The 17,324-nt window shown below is 37.6% G+C and overlaps 1 protein-coding gene across 5 annotated transcripts in view; it reads left to right on the plus strand.

Moving 5' to 3' along the window:
- Positions 1-17,324, plus strand: part of TRIO (trio Rho guanine nucleotide exchange factor) — a 501,384-nt gene that overhangs the window by 227,310 nt on the left and 256,750 nt on the right. For all 5 annotated transcript variants that reach the window (XM_021008648.2, XM_021008649.2, XM_021008653.2 and 2 more), the window contains one exon: positions 6,782-6,973. In XM_021008648.2, coding sequence (XP_020864307.1) covers positions 6,782-6,973 — 192 coding nt within the window. The remainder of the gene's footprint in view (positions 1-6,781; positions 6,974-17,324) is intronic.

The following is a 17,324-nucleotide window of genomic DNA, read 5'->3' on the forward strand; positions in this document are numbered from 1 at the left end:
AAGAATTGAGTCTGTATATGAAAGGAGTAAATGAGACAAGGACTAATATGTTTTTCCTCTCCTAAATACATTGACCCCTCTTCACAGTTTGCATGAATTGTTCCCTTTTGTAGTAAGGTAGATGGAAAATATCGTTGGTTTGGCAGACTGCCTTATAGAAGGCAAAAGGATATCTCATCTTAGGAAAAGCACCACTTGAGCACACATTACATAGGACTGAATGATGGAGCTGAAGGTGGATCAGTCTACAATGGTCCAGAAGAGAAAGCTTCAGAAAAGAACTGGGTCCATTTTGGATCCACATTCTGAAAGTTGCCTGGTCTTTTGATTTATTAAATGTCTATCCTCTCCAGTCTGTCTTCTTCCACAGAATGGGGTTTAACACCATTCATTATTAACTAGGAAATAATTAAAATTCGGAAGAGTAAGACAGAAATGTTGTTATATTTAGAATTTTTGGCTAGGAGTGCCCCGGTTTTACCACGGCATCTAATGATGCCAGTGGGATTAGGGCTGTGAGGGGGCCCTTATGACTCAGAGCACTCCATTCCCTCAGTGCCCCTGCCGTTCTGGGACTTGACAGACCTAAGTCAATCTATGCCAGCCCTTCCCAGAGAAGCATAGCAGTTTGTGGTCTGCCCCTTTGGTAAGTCCCAGACTTTGTATCTGAATTATCTCAAGAGGAACTCCCATAGGTCAGGAAAGAATTGGAATTGCCCCTGTTCTATCATTATGTGGCATAATGTTCCAGTATTGAGCCCTCCTATCCATTGTAGATGCTCTGGCAAAATGTTTAAATCTCTTGTCCTGGAAGACAGTAGCTTTCCTCCAGCCTCTTTCTGCTTTTATTCTCAAAATGTCCTCATGTGGGGTTCTCTCTTTGTCTGAGGCTTTCCAGAAATTCTGCCCAAGGCAAGAAGGGATGAGCTGACAGTTAGCCTAAGGCTGCTTATAGTCTTATCATAAGTTCCAGCTGCCATAAATACATGCATTAAACTTGTTTCCCTCTTAGGCTTATTTGGCCTGCCTTCAGGTCTCTGAGGACCCCGTTCCATCAATTCCTCAGTCTGCCATGCCTCTTTCTAATATTATTGGAATATCCCACTGGCATCATTAGATGCCATGGTAAAACCTGGGCACTCCTAGCCAAAAATCCAACATCACTGGATTCAAAGAAATAGTATTGAGAAGAAATGTCATGCTTTTCTTTGACATTTTGTTTCTATCAAGGATTGTAAGGCAGTGCAGTGAAAACGGTGGACTTTTTTTCTTATATTATCCATGCCTACTTAACTTCCAGGAGAATCACACAACTAGCTTGGGCTTAGAATTGCTCTGTTCTCTTTTGTTCTTCTTTCTCCATTTTATAGATGATGAAATGGAGGTTTTTGAGAGGTTAAGTGACTTGCTTACAGTTTGAGGTGGAATTTGAATCCAGGTCTCCTGACTACAAGTCCAATACTGTCCACTAAATCAAGTGTCATACATGCAGGGAACCAGATTAAAATGCAATCAGGAAATATTTAACAAAATAATTCAAAATACAATAGAACATAGATCATGTTAATATGTGTTTTTCTAAGTCAATACATGGCCTACATAGATACTTATGTATTGCTTGGTGGCCTCTGTTTTTATTTCAGTTTGATGTCACTGCATTATGCCACACACTGCTTCTCAGGTATGCAGTAAATGTCTATTCATTGATCCTGTAGGCATTGGGGAGCCAGTGAAAGTTTTAGAGCTAAGAAGTGATAGATATAATCATACCTTGTTGAGCATTACTTTTCATTTAAGTCAGGGAAAGGGAAAATGAATAGGTATGACTATCTCTCTGGATCATCAAGGACTTGTTCTGAGGCATTTAGGAACTCTATTAATATTTGTAGAAACTAGAACTAGATGGTGCCTCGGAAAGGCTATAACATTTGGAAACTGAGTGGTACAGTATTGAACTAGTGGACTGTCATTATTTTATCCGGTGTCTTTTGCCAGTTAAGCACTTATTTACCTTTTGAACTTTAACAGAATTAATAATTTGCAGACCAGAACCAAGAACCTCTTTTCTTGTGTCTCACTATAACATCTGCAGACTAAATTTGATCCCATTAGGATGGCTAGGTGACTTGACAATGGCAAATTAATTTTCATGCCCTACAGTCTCTGCATTGTGCAAAAATAGAAAAAAAATTCCCAATATTATTAGTAATTTGCATGGGCATCTCACTGAAGCATTAAATAGTCTTAGCAAAGGATATAAGAATTGTTTATTAAATAGGGTAATTAAATTGGACAAGCCAGAGTGAAAAATATGGCCTACATATTCGGCTCACACAAACATAAATATGTGTTTGTGTCTATTATCAAAAATTTAAATCTTCCTATTATATAGATGCATATAAGCCTATGGTATTAAAATAGTGATCCCCCAAAATGTTATGAGATATAATTATTCTCTATATATTTGTGTTTTATCTTTACTCGTATTTTATGGGCAGTGTCTGAAAGAATATATTTCCTGAAATGCTTGAGAAGAAAGGTGTCTGTGTAAATATAAGCCTTGAAGGGAAAGGGTAGGGTTACTTATTGAACTTTCTTATAGTAGACAACTAATGCTTCCCAAAATGTCAGTCCCCTTAGTTTATCTACATTTATGTTAATTTAAAAAAACTTGGTATGAATAAAAATGCACATGGATAAATGCTTCTCCCCCCCTTCCCAATACCTGCAGGAATTAAAGGTACAAAGAATGCCAATAGAGTGAGCTTTAGGGAAGGATATTATCCATTTCATCTTGTAGTGTCCCAAGATTATCTAGAGTTGGGCCAACTCTAGAGTGTGGGTTTCTAACGATATGTCACTAAATGCAAACCAGAATGGACATTGGCCCTTGGGTAATGACAGTTGAGATAACAATTTTTGGAACATTCAGTCTTTGTAGCTGCTTCTTGGAAAAGCATCTTGCTATTATGCTAACTCAGACTTGACTTTCCTAGGACCCTTTTACCTTAGCTAAACCCAGGAGGTACAGTTAACCTACCTATTAAACACTCTGGAAGCTCTAGGAATGCTGCTCTTTTAATTTAAAAAAAAACACCTCTCATCTCTCATCCTTTCTCTGCAAATCAGATTTTTTTAAAAAGAAAAATAAAAGGGAAATAAAGTATATGAACTGCTAAACTGAGTGACTGGGAGAGAAGCATCTCACAGTGTGAGTTTAGAAAGACCTCCATTCTGGCCCAGGTACCCTTTCTTGCCCCTTCCACTTCCCAGTTTAAACAAAAAAAATCAGAAACTTTGCACTTTTCCTATGCCTTCCCATCTCCATATTAAGAATGCTATATCCCTTTCCTCCTTTTACAATGATAACAGAATCCATAAACTTCTCATTTTATGTTCTGGAGCATATCATGGTGTGGAGTCAGCTTCATTTTCTGCTCATGATACATATGGTCTGGGTGACCACGAACAACTTGTTTAACCTCACTGGGATTCAGTTTCTTCATCTATAAAATGAGTGAGTGGGGCCAGATGATATTTATTCATTCAACAAGCATTAAATACTGTTATGTACTAGATACTATGAGGCCCTGAGGCTTCAATGACAAACAGAAAACAGTATTAAATCTATGCATTGCTACATGGGGGGGGGAGAATCTTATTATCAAACTAGTAGTCAAATTTACAAGCTTTAAATTTCAGAGTGGCATAAGACTGTGCTATGACCCAAACATATATCATACTTTTCTAGCTATTTCTTAGAATCCCTTGGCAGTATTCCATGTACTTAATAGAAATAAAAAGTCTAAACCAATTTAGTGTAGTTAGTGCCTTATCCCAATGCCTAAGTAACTCAGTATTATCTTAGATAAAGATTTCATAGCTAAAATTCTCTAAATACAAGACAAAATACCAAGGTGTCAGCTTTTCCTTGAAATTCCACAATCTTAGGAGCAGCTAGGTAGTGGAGTGGATAGAGCACCAGCCCTGGAGTCAGAAGGACCTGAGTTCAAATCCAGCCTCAGACCAGATGCTTGACACTTAACTAGCTGTGTGACCCTGGGCAAGTCACTTGACCCCAATTGCCTGAAAAAGAAAAAAAAGAAATTCCATAATCTCTCAAAACAGGTATTGAAAGCAAGTCTAATTCTCCCAATTCTAACTTAAGGATAGCAAGACAAAACTCTGTATATAACAGGGAAAGATAATTGAAAGGAAGGAATGAAGGAGGGAAGGAAAAAAGTTAGGAAAAAAGAAAGGAAGGAACATAGGAGGAAGGAGGAAAGGAAGGGAAGAAGAGAAGAAGGAAGGAAAGAATTGCTTTGTGCTAGTACTGTGCCAAAGGCTTTGCAAATATCTTATTTGATTCTCTCAACAGCTTTGGAGGTAGGTGCTATTATTATCCCCATTTTAAGAGGAAACTGAGACAAAGGTTAAGTGACTTGCCCAGGGTCACATAACTAGTATGTTTGAGGCCAGATTTGAATTCAAGTCCTTCTGACTGTAGGCCTTTCCTTGTGCCACTTGGCTAGATAGGGTAAACCTTTTTTACACATCATTGTGTGTGAGGCTTTTGAAGGCAGAGACTATTTAAATTTTGTCTTTGTCATTTTTGACTCACAGCAGCACTATACACACAGTGAGTATTTTATAAATGTTAGTAGAATTGAATTATAACTACCATATTCCTGTTTATGAGTCAACCTAGAAGTTAATTATGACGTTTTTCCTATGTCTCCTATATTGTTTTAGGTGTTAAGACATATAACAAGTAGAGGTGCTAAAGGAAGTCATTTATTTAAGAAGATGAAATTAATGCACAGGAAACAATAAATTATCAAACTAAATTCTAAATGACAAAGCGCCATGGAATTAAGGAGAGGGAGAGGTCAACATGAGCAATTTTTATGAATGGGACCCCTCACATATATAATATGGGCTGGCCCAAACCATTACATCATTATAAATTCTAGAAATGTTTATGTCCCTTTCAAAACCACCTGCTCGATATGCCCTTTGACAGAAGAGGTAATATATATGGCAGTTTAATTATCCTTTGACTTAAAGTATGCAAAATAAAGAAGGCAGAGAGCCCCAATAGAAGGTACTTGTGAGACTTAAATATTTAGAAATCTGCTTTATTGAATTTTAAAGGTAGAACTAGTTCACAGGTGGCTTAATTTTATTTGCCCTACAATCAGAATTAATGACATTAATAGATTGAGTGGTTCCAAATGCTTTTCTAAATATATGTTTAGTTCAGATATGGAAACTATTCAAAAAGTTAAACAAATATACTTAAATAATTGAATATATTCATGAACTCTGCTGATGCGGGTATTCCCTTCTAAACCTGCAGGTTGTAACTCATCTTTATCCTGTGTGATTCTTTTTCATGGTCACTCATGAATCCTCCTTGAAGGATCTTCCCTGGTTTTCTATCTAGCATTCTTTGCTTCTGTCACTTCCTTCCTCAGCTTTGGGATCTGTTTTCCTTCACTCTTACCTCACCACATGACTTGACCCCATTCTTTTACTGATCATATGTTGATAGATATATTTTCAAGTTATCACCCATTTATTAAGCACCTACTGCATGCAAGGCATGGTACTAGTGCTGGGGATACAAAGACACAAGTAACTGACACAATCACTGCCTTGAATTACTTGCATTCATTCAGTCAGGAAGAATGATGATATTTTCTATTCTACGTCTTGCAAGCAAGTTATCTTTGGAAATATGTAGCAGCTCACCATGCTTCTCTGTACTGCCCTTGGGTCATCTTCGTTTTTAATTCTTCAGAGATTATGATGTTCCATGCTTTATGGGCTTATGGTTTCATCAGCAGAAAATTAGTATTAAAGTTTTTTCCTTAATTTTTAAAAATTTATATTTATGGTCAAGAGTTCCTAACCTGGCCTGGACCCTTAAAGGTATCTAGGAATTTTTTAAAATTTGATAATTGTATTTCAACACAATTGACTTTGTGATCCTCTGTATTTTTTATATGCATTTAAAAACATTCTACTGAGGAGATGTTGATCAGCTTCACCAGATGGTGAAAGGAGCCTTGACCCAAAAAAAGGTTATGAACCTTTGCCCTTTTTTTATTTGTTTTGTGCCCTCCCCACCTCATCCTCACATTCTGACAACAAACCACATTGAACCCAAGGACAGAAATTGTCACAATAAACTTAAAATTAGAGAACAAATAGGATTTTTTATGCTTCTTTTCACAATTTTGTATTTTAAGAGAAAATAGTGTTCTCTTTCTCAGAACACATTCTCCCCGTCCCCATGAAGCTTCTTAGGCTTGCTCAGAACGGAGAGCTTGTGTGACAACAAATAGCCTTTGGTTGCTAAGTAAAGATTTTCAGTTTCTGGGTTTGCGTTGGAATCTGAAACATCAGGTTTCTTCAGCTCTGTGGGACTACTTGTCAGTAGGCTTGCCATCTGGACGGTGTTCAGTACTCAAGGCCAAAGAGTGAGTAATATTATATTTATATGTGCACATATGTGTGTGTGTGATTGCTGTCTGCTTCACAATAATGCCTCTCAGCCCAGCTGATTTTTAATTTTACAGTTTTAAATATAGAAATTAATGGCAATATTTTATGGAAATTGATACAGAAAATAATATATACCAGGTGATTCTTCTATTATACATCTGATCTTTGGATGAGTAGGTTGGGTTTGGGGGAAAACCATCTGGATTTCTTAGAAAGAAGTGTCCTTTGCTTGTCCTATTCTAATGGATCCTCTTTTCCCCCGTTTCTGTAGAATGTGTATGTAAACATAAACCGCATCATGTCAGTAGCAAATCGCTTGGTAGAGTCTGGCCATTATGCATCTCAGCAGATTAAACAGATTGCCAATCAGCTGGAGCAAGAGTGGAAGGCTTTTGCTGCAGCCTTAGATGAACGAAGCACCTTACTGGACATGTCCTCCATCTTTCACCAGAAGGCTGAAAAGGTCAGTGCTTGGGTATACCTAAAGATCGTAACCGTACATGTTTAATACTCTACTTCACTAATTATAGCTCAAAACATATAGTAATGTGGCCACCCTGCTATAAGAGACAATCATCCTGAGAATTTTTTTGTGGGAGTTAATGTAAAGAGCATTCAGATCGGAAGCTCTGGGTTCGGATCTTGACCATGCCCCACTCACTGACACTGTGACCTTGGGCAAATAACTTAAATTCCCTGAGCCTCATTTTCCTCTTCTGAAAAATGGGCCAGTAGTAGATAGAGCACCAGCCTTGGATTCAGGAGGACCCGAGTTCAAATGTGGCCTCAGATACTAGAACACTTACTAGCTGTGTGACCCTGGGCAAGTCACTTAACCCCATTGCCTAGCCAAAAAAAGAAAAAGAAAAATAGGTCAGTAAAGGTAATGCCTGCTTTGTGTACCTCGTGGGTTGTTTGGAAGTTTATTGATTAATGTCAAGTAACTTGTAAGCTTAAAACTCTACATAGATGTAAGCTCATTTTTATTGCATTTGCATGAGATAGTTGCCCAAAATGGCTTCCTTTCTTATTTATTCTTGGGTATCTTTATTGTGACTATAAATTGAGTTTGATATGTGGTTTACAGGTTTTTGCAAATATACTTTGTTTAAAGAAAACTTCTTGGGTAGGGGGAGGGGAATATAAATTTTTTTTTAAAAAAAAGTTTTTAAAAATATTCTCCCCTTCCCTCCAAGATCTTGTGTCTATGTTACTAGAAATAATAATTGAATGTGATGATAGAATGAGTCAGACTTTATACATGAATGGTGAAGTGGATCTATTTATTATATGGAGCCAGAAACCCTTGGTTCAAGTTTTCAGATTTTGCCCCCATCTAAGGAACCATGGGATCACTGTTCCATCTATAAAATGGTCATAATGATTCCTATAATACCTACCTCATTGAGATGTTGTCTGGCTCAAAGGAGAATGATGTATGTAAAGCATTTTTTAAAGAAAGATAAATTTGAGTTATTTTCAAATGTAAAATGTCATCTCAAAAGTATGGAGCTCTTAGTAACGAATGGGGTAAGGAGTAAAATTAGCTAATTTACTTTTCTAAGAAGAAATTTTCAGATTTCTTGTTCGGGAATAATCTTGGGGGAAAAGGAAGGGAAAAAGCACAGCTTTAAGAGGCATCATTACCCTGATTGACTTCCAAGATGAAGTCTAATCTGCTATTATTCAGTGTAGAAGAACACTGAAGTCAGTATAAGTAAGATAAAGGCCTGAGCTTGCATGAGGTTTCAGCAAGCCAGTAAATGAGGTGTTGCACAAGAAACTAATTAGCAGTGATCTCACTTATCACAGTACAAGTAAAAACCTGGAAAGAAGATTGAGGATTACTTAGGGCAGAAAGACTCATAGCAGCTTGCATTGAAAAGCTGTGAGTGGGAATCCTTTAGCTTTGCTAGTATAGCTATTTCTGCTTAGCAGCAAAATAAACCAAGGAAAAGAATGTAGTTGCTTCCACTGTAATGGATACTTAATGTAGCACAAACAGTAGGAACCAATCACAGTGTAAGATGATCTCCATAGACCTGAGGAGTTCAGACTAATAAGTTGCTCAGTGGAAGTGGAAATTAATCTAAAGGTGGCATAGGTTTAGTAGAATTTTTTTTTCAATTATTTGGAGCTTTTCATATAATGGTAAGTAAAACTGGAGAGGTTAATCTGTGTTCACTTCTGTTTTGGAATAATACAGACATTTACCCACACAGGACTATTTTTATTTTGCACTTATGAGTAGCACTAGTTTGTGTTTTGCGAAAGGGAAGCCTTGCAAAAAAAAAAAAAGCACAATGAAATAAATGAGTTAATCCAGACCAGAGGTAGCATGGGGGCTTGACTAAAGAATCTAAGTACTTGAAGGGTCAGTGATGAAGTAGCTAGACTGTAGGGCAAATAAATGTTTACATGAATTGTGTATATGTGCTATGACTTCATTTGCTGAATTCAAGACTGGTACTAGGGGTATGATTGAAGACTAGAATAAGAGTGGAGTGGATGGGGTGTCAGTAATGGAAAGTTACTCTTTAATTGCTTCTGTTTTCATGGCCAAGGACAAGGAAGTTTGGACTGGAAAGGACAAACAAAAGTGGCTACTGGGGTGCTGGTAGTCAGTAAGTAAGGGGAGAGTAAGAGTACTGAGTGACTCTTGAGGAGCACAAGTTACATTTGTATTTTTATTCTTAGTCCTTACGTCCTTAATACTACTTATTGAATGATTAATTGATTGAAATCAATTCATCGGGGAGAAATGACTTATCAAGAATAGGTCATGCCCAGCCAACATATTTAGTTAATTGATAGAGTTACTGAACTGGGAGTTCACAGGAATATTGTAGGTTTAACTTACCTAGATTTTAGCAAAGCATTTGATAGTCTCTTAGATGGTTCTTATGGAAAAGATAGATAAATAGCTAGCTCGATGTAAGGAAAATCTTCCTAATGATTAGAACTATACAGAAGTGGAATGGATTTCCTGGGAAGTTGGTGAGATCATCATTGGAAGTCTTTTTTTTTTCCTTTTTGGCTAGGTAATGGGGATGACTGACTTACTTGCCTGGGGTCACACAGCTAGTAAGTGTCTAGTGTCCCAGGTCACATTTGAACTCAGGTCCTCCTGGCTCCAGGGCCGGTGCTCTATCCACTGTACCACCTAGCTGCCCCCCTTGGAAGTCTTTAAGGAAAGACATTACGTGGTCATTTTTTAGACGTGTTATACAGAGAGTCTTTTTCAATAATAGTTGGACTACATGCTTGTTTGGCTCCCTTCCTGCTCTGTAATTCTGTGAATGCTAAGTAGAATTTCAGAAAGTATTTTAGTGTGAAATTCTTATGAATGATAGAAGCTCTAGAATGGATGAAGTGCTTTTTCATTTCCAGGAAGGCAGACAATGAAATAAGTAAGCTTTATTCTCTCCGTCTTGTACTTAAGTTAAAGCTATGTTCATAGGCCTGGTGAATGAATAAGCAGTTAAAATTTTCAATTGTTAATATTTGTTGTGTCCTCTTGGTGTCACTTTCAGATCTTTTGACAGGTGGGTCAAAGAATAAATCATAGAAATAATTACAACTATGTAAAAGAATAAAAAAAAACCCAATACAACATACACAAAACTTCGGGGATATAGTCAAACAATCCCCAAAGGAAATTTTTTTTTCTGAAAGCATATATTAAGAAAAAAATAGATTCATCAACTTGAGTATGGAATTTCAAAAAATTAGAACATCAATGAATCAAGCACCAAAAAAACCCAAAAGAGGACATTTTAAAAATCAGAGGAGAAAGAGATAAAATGAAGAACAAAAGAAGTATTAAAATGTTCAACAAAACTAAGAGCTAGTTTTTTTTTTAATGTCAACAGAATTGGTGAACTTTTAGTTTATCTGATCTCAAAACAAAATCCACCCCCAAAGAAGAAGAAAATTAAATCTTTCAAAGTCATTTTAAATCTGATTGGGAAGATATAGGACACAAATATGCTGCCTCCCTAGACAGGTGTGACTTAACTGCCTCCAAAAGCTTATATAATCTTACACTACATTAAGAAGGTATTGTGTCCTGCTTCAGTACTGGTGTTGGAGGTGCTGTTTTCCACCCTTATTAGACAGCTTCAGTTCTGGGTTCTGCGTTTTAGGAAGGGCATTAATAAGCTGGAGCATGACCAGTAAAGGCATCTGGATTATGCAGTAAAAGGATTAATGGAAGAAATGAGATGTTTATCTTGAAAGAGAAGATGGAGGGAGGGAGTTGAAAGCAGAAGACATGATAGCTATTTTTTTGAATACTTGAAGATCCTTCACATAGAAGAGGGATTTGATTTGTGCTGCTTGTCCCTAGAGGACAGAAGTAGGGGCAAGTGTGGAACTTGCAAACAAGCAAATTTAAGTTTATTTTAAGGAAAACTTGCCTGAAGTTAGAGCTATCTTGGAGTGGAATGGGCTGCTTTGGGAGATAGAAGTCTTAAGTCAAAGGCTGTTGATTTTTGATTACTTGCCAAATAGGTTGCAGAGGGTGTTTGCCTATAAAGTTGGACTAGGTCGGATACTCCTCGGATTTCTGAGATTCTGTTATGCAGTACATAAACAAGCATTTATTAAGTGCCTGTAGTGTGCCAGGCATTTTGCTTGCTGCTGTGAATACAAAGATAAAAACAAAATAGTTCCTGAACTCAAAGAGCTTGTGTTCTGAAAGGGGAAACAACATGTACTTAAATAGGTATAGTAAGATACATGTAAAGTAGATAGATGATAACTTTAAAGGGATAGACATCACTAGGTCAGGGGACCAGAAAAGACCCCTTGTAGAAGCTGGTGCTTGGCCTAAGCCTTGGAATAGACTAGGGGTGTCATGTGGAGTTGATAAAGAAGGCGTTCCAGGTATGGGAGGCAGCTGGTTTAATGGCAAAAAGATAAAGGTGTGTCATTTGTGAGAAATGGGAAGGAGAACAATGTGGTAAATCAGAGGGTATGTGGAAGGAGGTAATGTATAAGAAGAATGAGAAAGCTGGAAAGAGACCATATTGTGAAAAGTTTTAAATGCTAAATGGAAGACTTTATGTATCATCCTAGATGTGATAGTGAAATTGTCAGTTTGTTGGGTGAGGAGGTAAAATAGATGGGCACGTTAGGTGAATCACATTGGCAGTTGTGTTGGATTAGAGAGGAGAAGACCTTTAAGGGAGAGTGAAAATTAGGAGGCTATTGCAGTAGTCCAAGGAAGAGGTGATGAATGGACAAGGTGGTTGTTTTGTGAGGGTAGAGAAGGGAGCATTTATGAGCAAAGTGGAGACAGAAGACATGATCTGACAACTGATTGGATGTATGGGGTGAACGAGGAGGGATGGAGGATAATATAGTCTTGGAATTTGAGGTATTGGAGCTTCATTAGATATCTAATCCAACCCACACCAAGGAGAAGAACCTCTGTGAGAGCATACACAGAACTCCACCCATTTCTCCTTAGTTCTGTGCTCTGGGCCCAGGCACATGTCTGATCCTTTTTCTGTGGGACAGTTTTTAAATGCTTGAAGACTTCTATTATGGCCACTCTTCCACACAGTTATTTCTCCAGGCTGAATATCTCCAGGTCTTTCAGCTGAGGTGGATCTTCATATGGAATGAACTAGAAGCACTTCCCATTCAGATTACCCTCTTCTAGATATTCTCTAGGCAGCCAGGTTGCTCAGTGGTTAGAGCGTGGGGGCCTGGAGTCAGGAAAATTCACCTTCCTGAGTTCCAATCTGGCCTCAGACACTTACTAGCTGTGTGACACTGGGCAAGTCACTTAAACCCTGTTTGCCTCAGTTTCCACATCTGTAGAATGAGCTCGAGAAGGAAATGGCAAACCACTCCAGTATCTTTGGCAAGAAAACCCCAAATGGAATCACAAAGAGTCTGATGCAACTGAAATAACTGAACAACAAAAAATGATATCCTCTAACTTATCAGTGCTCTGTGGTTCTCAGAACTGAAATCATTCTCCAAAAAAGATTAAAATGGAGAATGCTTTTTTTTTTTTACATAGGAGCACAAAGGAAAGTAGAAATAACAAGAAAGAAACAGAGTCTATATCCAAAGATTCTATTTATGAGTTCATTTTGATCAGTAACCTGTTGGACTGCCCACTTAAAATGGTACAGGGAGATGTAGCTTTCATCATTTTGAGGGAAACTTACTTTGCTACATATTAGGGAGATTCTGTCCCCATTTCATTTCATCAAAATGAAACCAACCATGTGTGCTAAGCATAAGCTATATCATAAGGTAGAGCTGGGGGGGAGAATTAACTAGCTGTGAAGAATGTAGGTGTGGGTGGTAGTGAGGCGGAATAGACAGTAGGGTGCTTTATAGCTTGGTGGCCCTCTGTCTTCTAACAGATGGAGAGTTGAAAACTAAGTGCTTGTGAAAATAAGCCTAATTAATCATTAAAGCTCCCGTTTGCTGCTTTCTTTGTATTTATCAATATTTATCAATATTTCTTCATTATTTTTATCCAGTTTTGAATATCTGACCTCCTCATCTTGTGTTCAGATGTAGTTTAAAAGAACAAATCCTTATTGTCCCAGTCATCTGCCCCCAGACCCCACATTTTCTGAAATATGTTCATTTGTTGAGATAGTATGATAGACTTGGACATGGCTTAGAACATATGACTCATATTTTCACTTGAAATTGTCCTGTATGTCCATTAGATCTCCTAAGTTATTTCAGTAAATTACCACACTGTGCCATTCAACTTTTTGCCCAGGTGATTGCCAGACTAGTTTTTTCAACGTGTATGACTTGGTAAAGGGGTTTAGATTCTTACTGTAATGTGTCTCTCTCAAAGAATAGTTCTACTCTGTTCATATGGTTTCCATGGATTTGGATGCTAGGGGAACATTACAGTCACAAAATTGTAGAAAATTATTAATTTTTATTAATTCCCAGGGGTATAATTGAATGCAGGTGTCCAGAAACTTATTTAGTGCAGTAAACTTAAAAGCAGAAAGTCAGCCAGTTGACTTCCTGTTATGCCCAATGACTTATACCATACCATAACTATAGAGGTGTAATTTCATGTGGCATACATAGATCATTGGACTGAGAATCAGGAGAACTATAAGCTTATGAAAATTAATTAACTTTTCTGGGCCTCAATTTCCTCATCTGTAAAATGAGGAAGTTGAATAAATGAACTGTAATATCCCTTTCTTACAGGACTAAATTCCATAAGCCCTGACTCTTGTGCTCAGCCTAGAAAAATTTACTTCTTGTCTAGAAACAGCCTAGATTTATTTTAAATTTATTAAATTTATTTTAATTGTTTTAACTTATTAAAATTAAACTTATTGTCTAAAACAGCCTAGAAAATTTACTTATTGTCTGACAAAATGTTTATTCTTCTCTGCACTGCTTGCCACAAAAATCAGACACAGTGAGTTTGACAGAGTGATATATTTATTCTCTCATTCATAAAATGAGGTCCGAAATGTTATATGTTTGTGTACTAAAAACTCACCTTAATTGTTTTGTATAAAATATTATAAACTTTTCTGAAGAAGGAAAGTTAGTTTTGTTTTGGAAGTTTTGATCTTTGGCCAAAAACAATTAATTGTGCTATAACTTGACTTTTTACAAATGACATTTAACATTATATAGTATATTTCAAGTCAATCAACCAACCAACAAACATTTATGGAATGCTTCCTATTTGTCAGGCATTGTTCTAAGTGCTGGAGGTTCAAAGAAAAAATAAAAACAGTCTCTACCCTCAAAGACCTTATTCTGTAATGGAGGAGATAGCATATACTTAAGTTGGTACATTTGAGATGCATACAAAGTAGATGGAAGATTTAGAGGGGAAAACATGTAGAAGCTAAGAGGACCAGGAAAGGCCTTTGAGCTGGGTTTTGAGGGAGGCCAGGGATTCTAGAAGGCAGAGGTGAAGAGGGACAGCATTCAGGGCATGGGAGATAGCCAGAGCGAAGTCACAGAGATGAGAGATGGAGTGTTCTTTGTGAAAAAACAAATAATCCTTGCCTGTACAGTGTGTGGATAGGAATAAATTTGTAAGAAGACTGGAAAAGTAGGAAGGGGCCAGTTTATGAAGACCTTTAAATGCCAAAGATCAGAGAGGTAATAGGGAGCCCTTAGACTTTATTGAATTGGGGGAAGAGGAGCAGGTGATATACTGAGACCTACACTTTAGGGAAAAAATTACTTTGCCAGTGAGTCAGTAAGCATTTATTAAGGATCTGCTACATATTAGACATTGTACTAAGTGCTGCGGATAGAAAGAAAGGCAAAGATAGAGTTGGGGTTGGTGGAACAACATGCAAATACCTGTGAACAAACAATGTACAAGCTAAATAGGAAATAATTATAAAAGGACATCATTAGAATTAAGGAGGGATTGGGAAAGGCTTCCTGTAGAAGATGGGATTTTATCTGGGACTCCAGGAGGTAGAGATGAGGAGTTGAGAGCATTCCAGGCATGGAGGGACAGCTAGAGAAAATGCCTGGAGTGAGAGTTAGATTGTCTTGTTCTTAGAACAAAGAGTAGCCTAGTGTCACTGATTGAAGAGTATAAGTAAAGCGTAAGAAGACTTGAAAGGAGTGGGGGGGGCAGTGCGCGAGTACATGCCCATGTGAGGCCTGATCAGACCTGGAAATCACTTTGGTGGCTGAATGGAGGTTAGACTGGGGTGGGGAAAGACTTGTGGCAGGCTGTTGCAGTAATCTAGGCATGAGGAAATAAAGGTTTTCGCTTCCAGGGTGCTGGCAGTATCAGAGGAGAGAAGGGGGCATATGTGAGAAATAGTGCAAAGGTGAAATCAGCAGTCCTGGGCAAGAGATTGCATATGGTAGGTGAGAGATAATGAGGAGCTGAGGATGCCACATAGGTTGTGAACCTAGGAGACTTGGACATTGGTGGTGGCCTCAATAATTGAGCAGGGAGAGATTTGAGGCAGGGATGCTAATTATGAGGCTAGTGGGAAAGTCCTGGAAAGTGATAATAAGAGCTGGACCTAGGGTGGTGGCTATGTGAGTGGAGAGAAGGGGTCACACCTGAAAGATGACATGGATGAAGACGCTACCAGACTTTGCAATTGATTGGATGTGTGGGATGAGTGAGAGTTCAGAATCAAGGATAACAAGGGTGCAAACCTGGGTGTCTAGAAGTGTGGTGATGTTCTCAACAGAAATAAGAAAGTTGGGCAAAGGAGTGGGTTTGCGGGGGAAAAAACAATGAATTCTCTTTTGGAAGTGTTGAATTTGAGATTCCTGCGAAACATCCAATTTTATGTGTCTTAAATATTTTATAACTTCTTAATTGCTATCTATTGTAACAATAGAAAGGGTAGAAAGAAGAACTTAGATGTTTTGTTAAATCATCAGATCATAAGTTCTAAAGCTGTAAAGGATCTTGAGGGCATCTGATCCACCTTGCTGTCTTTAGGCAAATTAAATATTCCCATTTTATGAAATAACTGAGGCCCAGAGAGTCTTAATCACTTGCCTAAGGTCACACAGCTAGTAAGTGGAAGATAAACTGAGGTGTCTTGGTGCTTCCTATAGTATTCTTTTCATTTCTCCTAAGTATTATTGCAGATCTGAACATCTTATTATGGGTATAAATAATAATAATAATAATAATAATAATAATAATAATAATTATTATTATTATTATTATTATTATTATTATTTTACTCTCTAGTGCATGAGCAATGTAGATACCTGGTGAACAAAAGATTAGTTGTATTGCATTTTGAAAGGCATATAGTAAAATTCCTGATTGGCAAATACATTGTTATTGACAGTCATTTTGGCCCTGTCCTACTCTTCATGATATTCCTTTTCCAGCTCGTTTTACAAATGAGAAAACTGAGGCAGACAGGGTTAAGTGACTTGCCCTTGGTCACATTCGAACTCAGGAAGATTAGTCTTCTTGACTACAGGCCAAGCACTCTATCCACTGTGCCATCTAGCCATCCAGCAAATATATTAGCACAATGCTTTGCACATAATAAGGGCTTAGAGTAAATTCATTCATTCATTATTCGTTCATTCATAATAACCAGTCATCCTTTGCTTTTCTTTATATTTAGGAAAATGTCTTAGTGGAAAGGACATAAAAGAATTTAAAACAAAGAGAAAAAAATGTTTATATCTGTTTAGCTTAATTGAATTAGTTTCTAAATTAGGCCTTCTGCTGTGTGTATGCCTCAGACACTTAACTGTCATAGATTCTAATAGGCCATCTCACAAGAAAATTGGCAGTGATTTATCAGTTGTTTGATTAACAATGGGGAAATAAGGCAGGGAAGAACTAAAGAGAGATTGGAATGACTTTCAACTGCTAGAAACTGCAGCTGATATTCTCTATGCTGTTTGGTATAGCTAGGACTGTTCTAGTTAATATGCAAATTAGGTTAGGACTCCAATGATTTCACTTGCTTCCATATGCCCTTATCTCTCTCCCAGATTCAACATCCTCAGTTGAGAACTTCAGTCTCCTAGTGGTTTAATTTTAGTCCTTCTGTTCATTTGCTTTTGCAGTGGGTAGAAAAATTGGTCAGGCCATTCTTGCTAATGATAGGTAAATGGCTTCTTTCATTTGCTTTTATTTTTCTATTGATCCTTAAATCTAGGAGGGGGCAGTAGGGCTGAAAGGGGCTTACAAAGTTGAGATATTTTGGAGCCCTAACTTTGGTGGAAGTTGATGATAGCTAATGGAGCTCTGCTCTGTGCACCCAAGAATATAGTGGAGTAAGGAACATGTTTTCAAGAGGTAGGACTTTTCAATTAATTTGATTACTCCT

Source organism: Phascolarctos cinereus, unplaced genomic scaffold, assembly GCF_003287225.1.
Source record: "Phascolarctos cinereus isolate Bilbo 61053 unplaced genomic scaffold, phaCin_HiC Scaffold_4;HRSCAF=312, whole genome shotgun sequence".
Classification (NCBI taxonomy): domain Eukaryota; kingdom Metazoa; phylum Chordata; class Mammalia; order Diprotodontia; family Phascolarctidae; genus Phascolarctos; species Phascolarctos cinereus.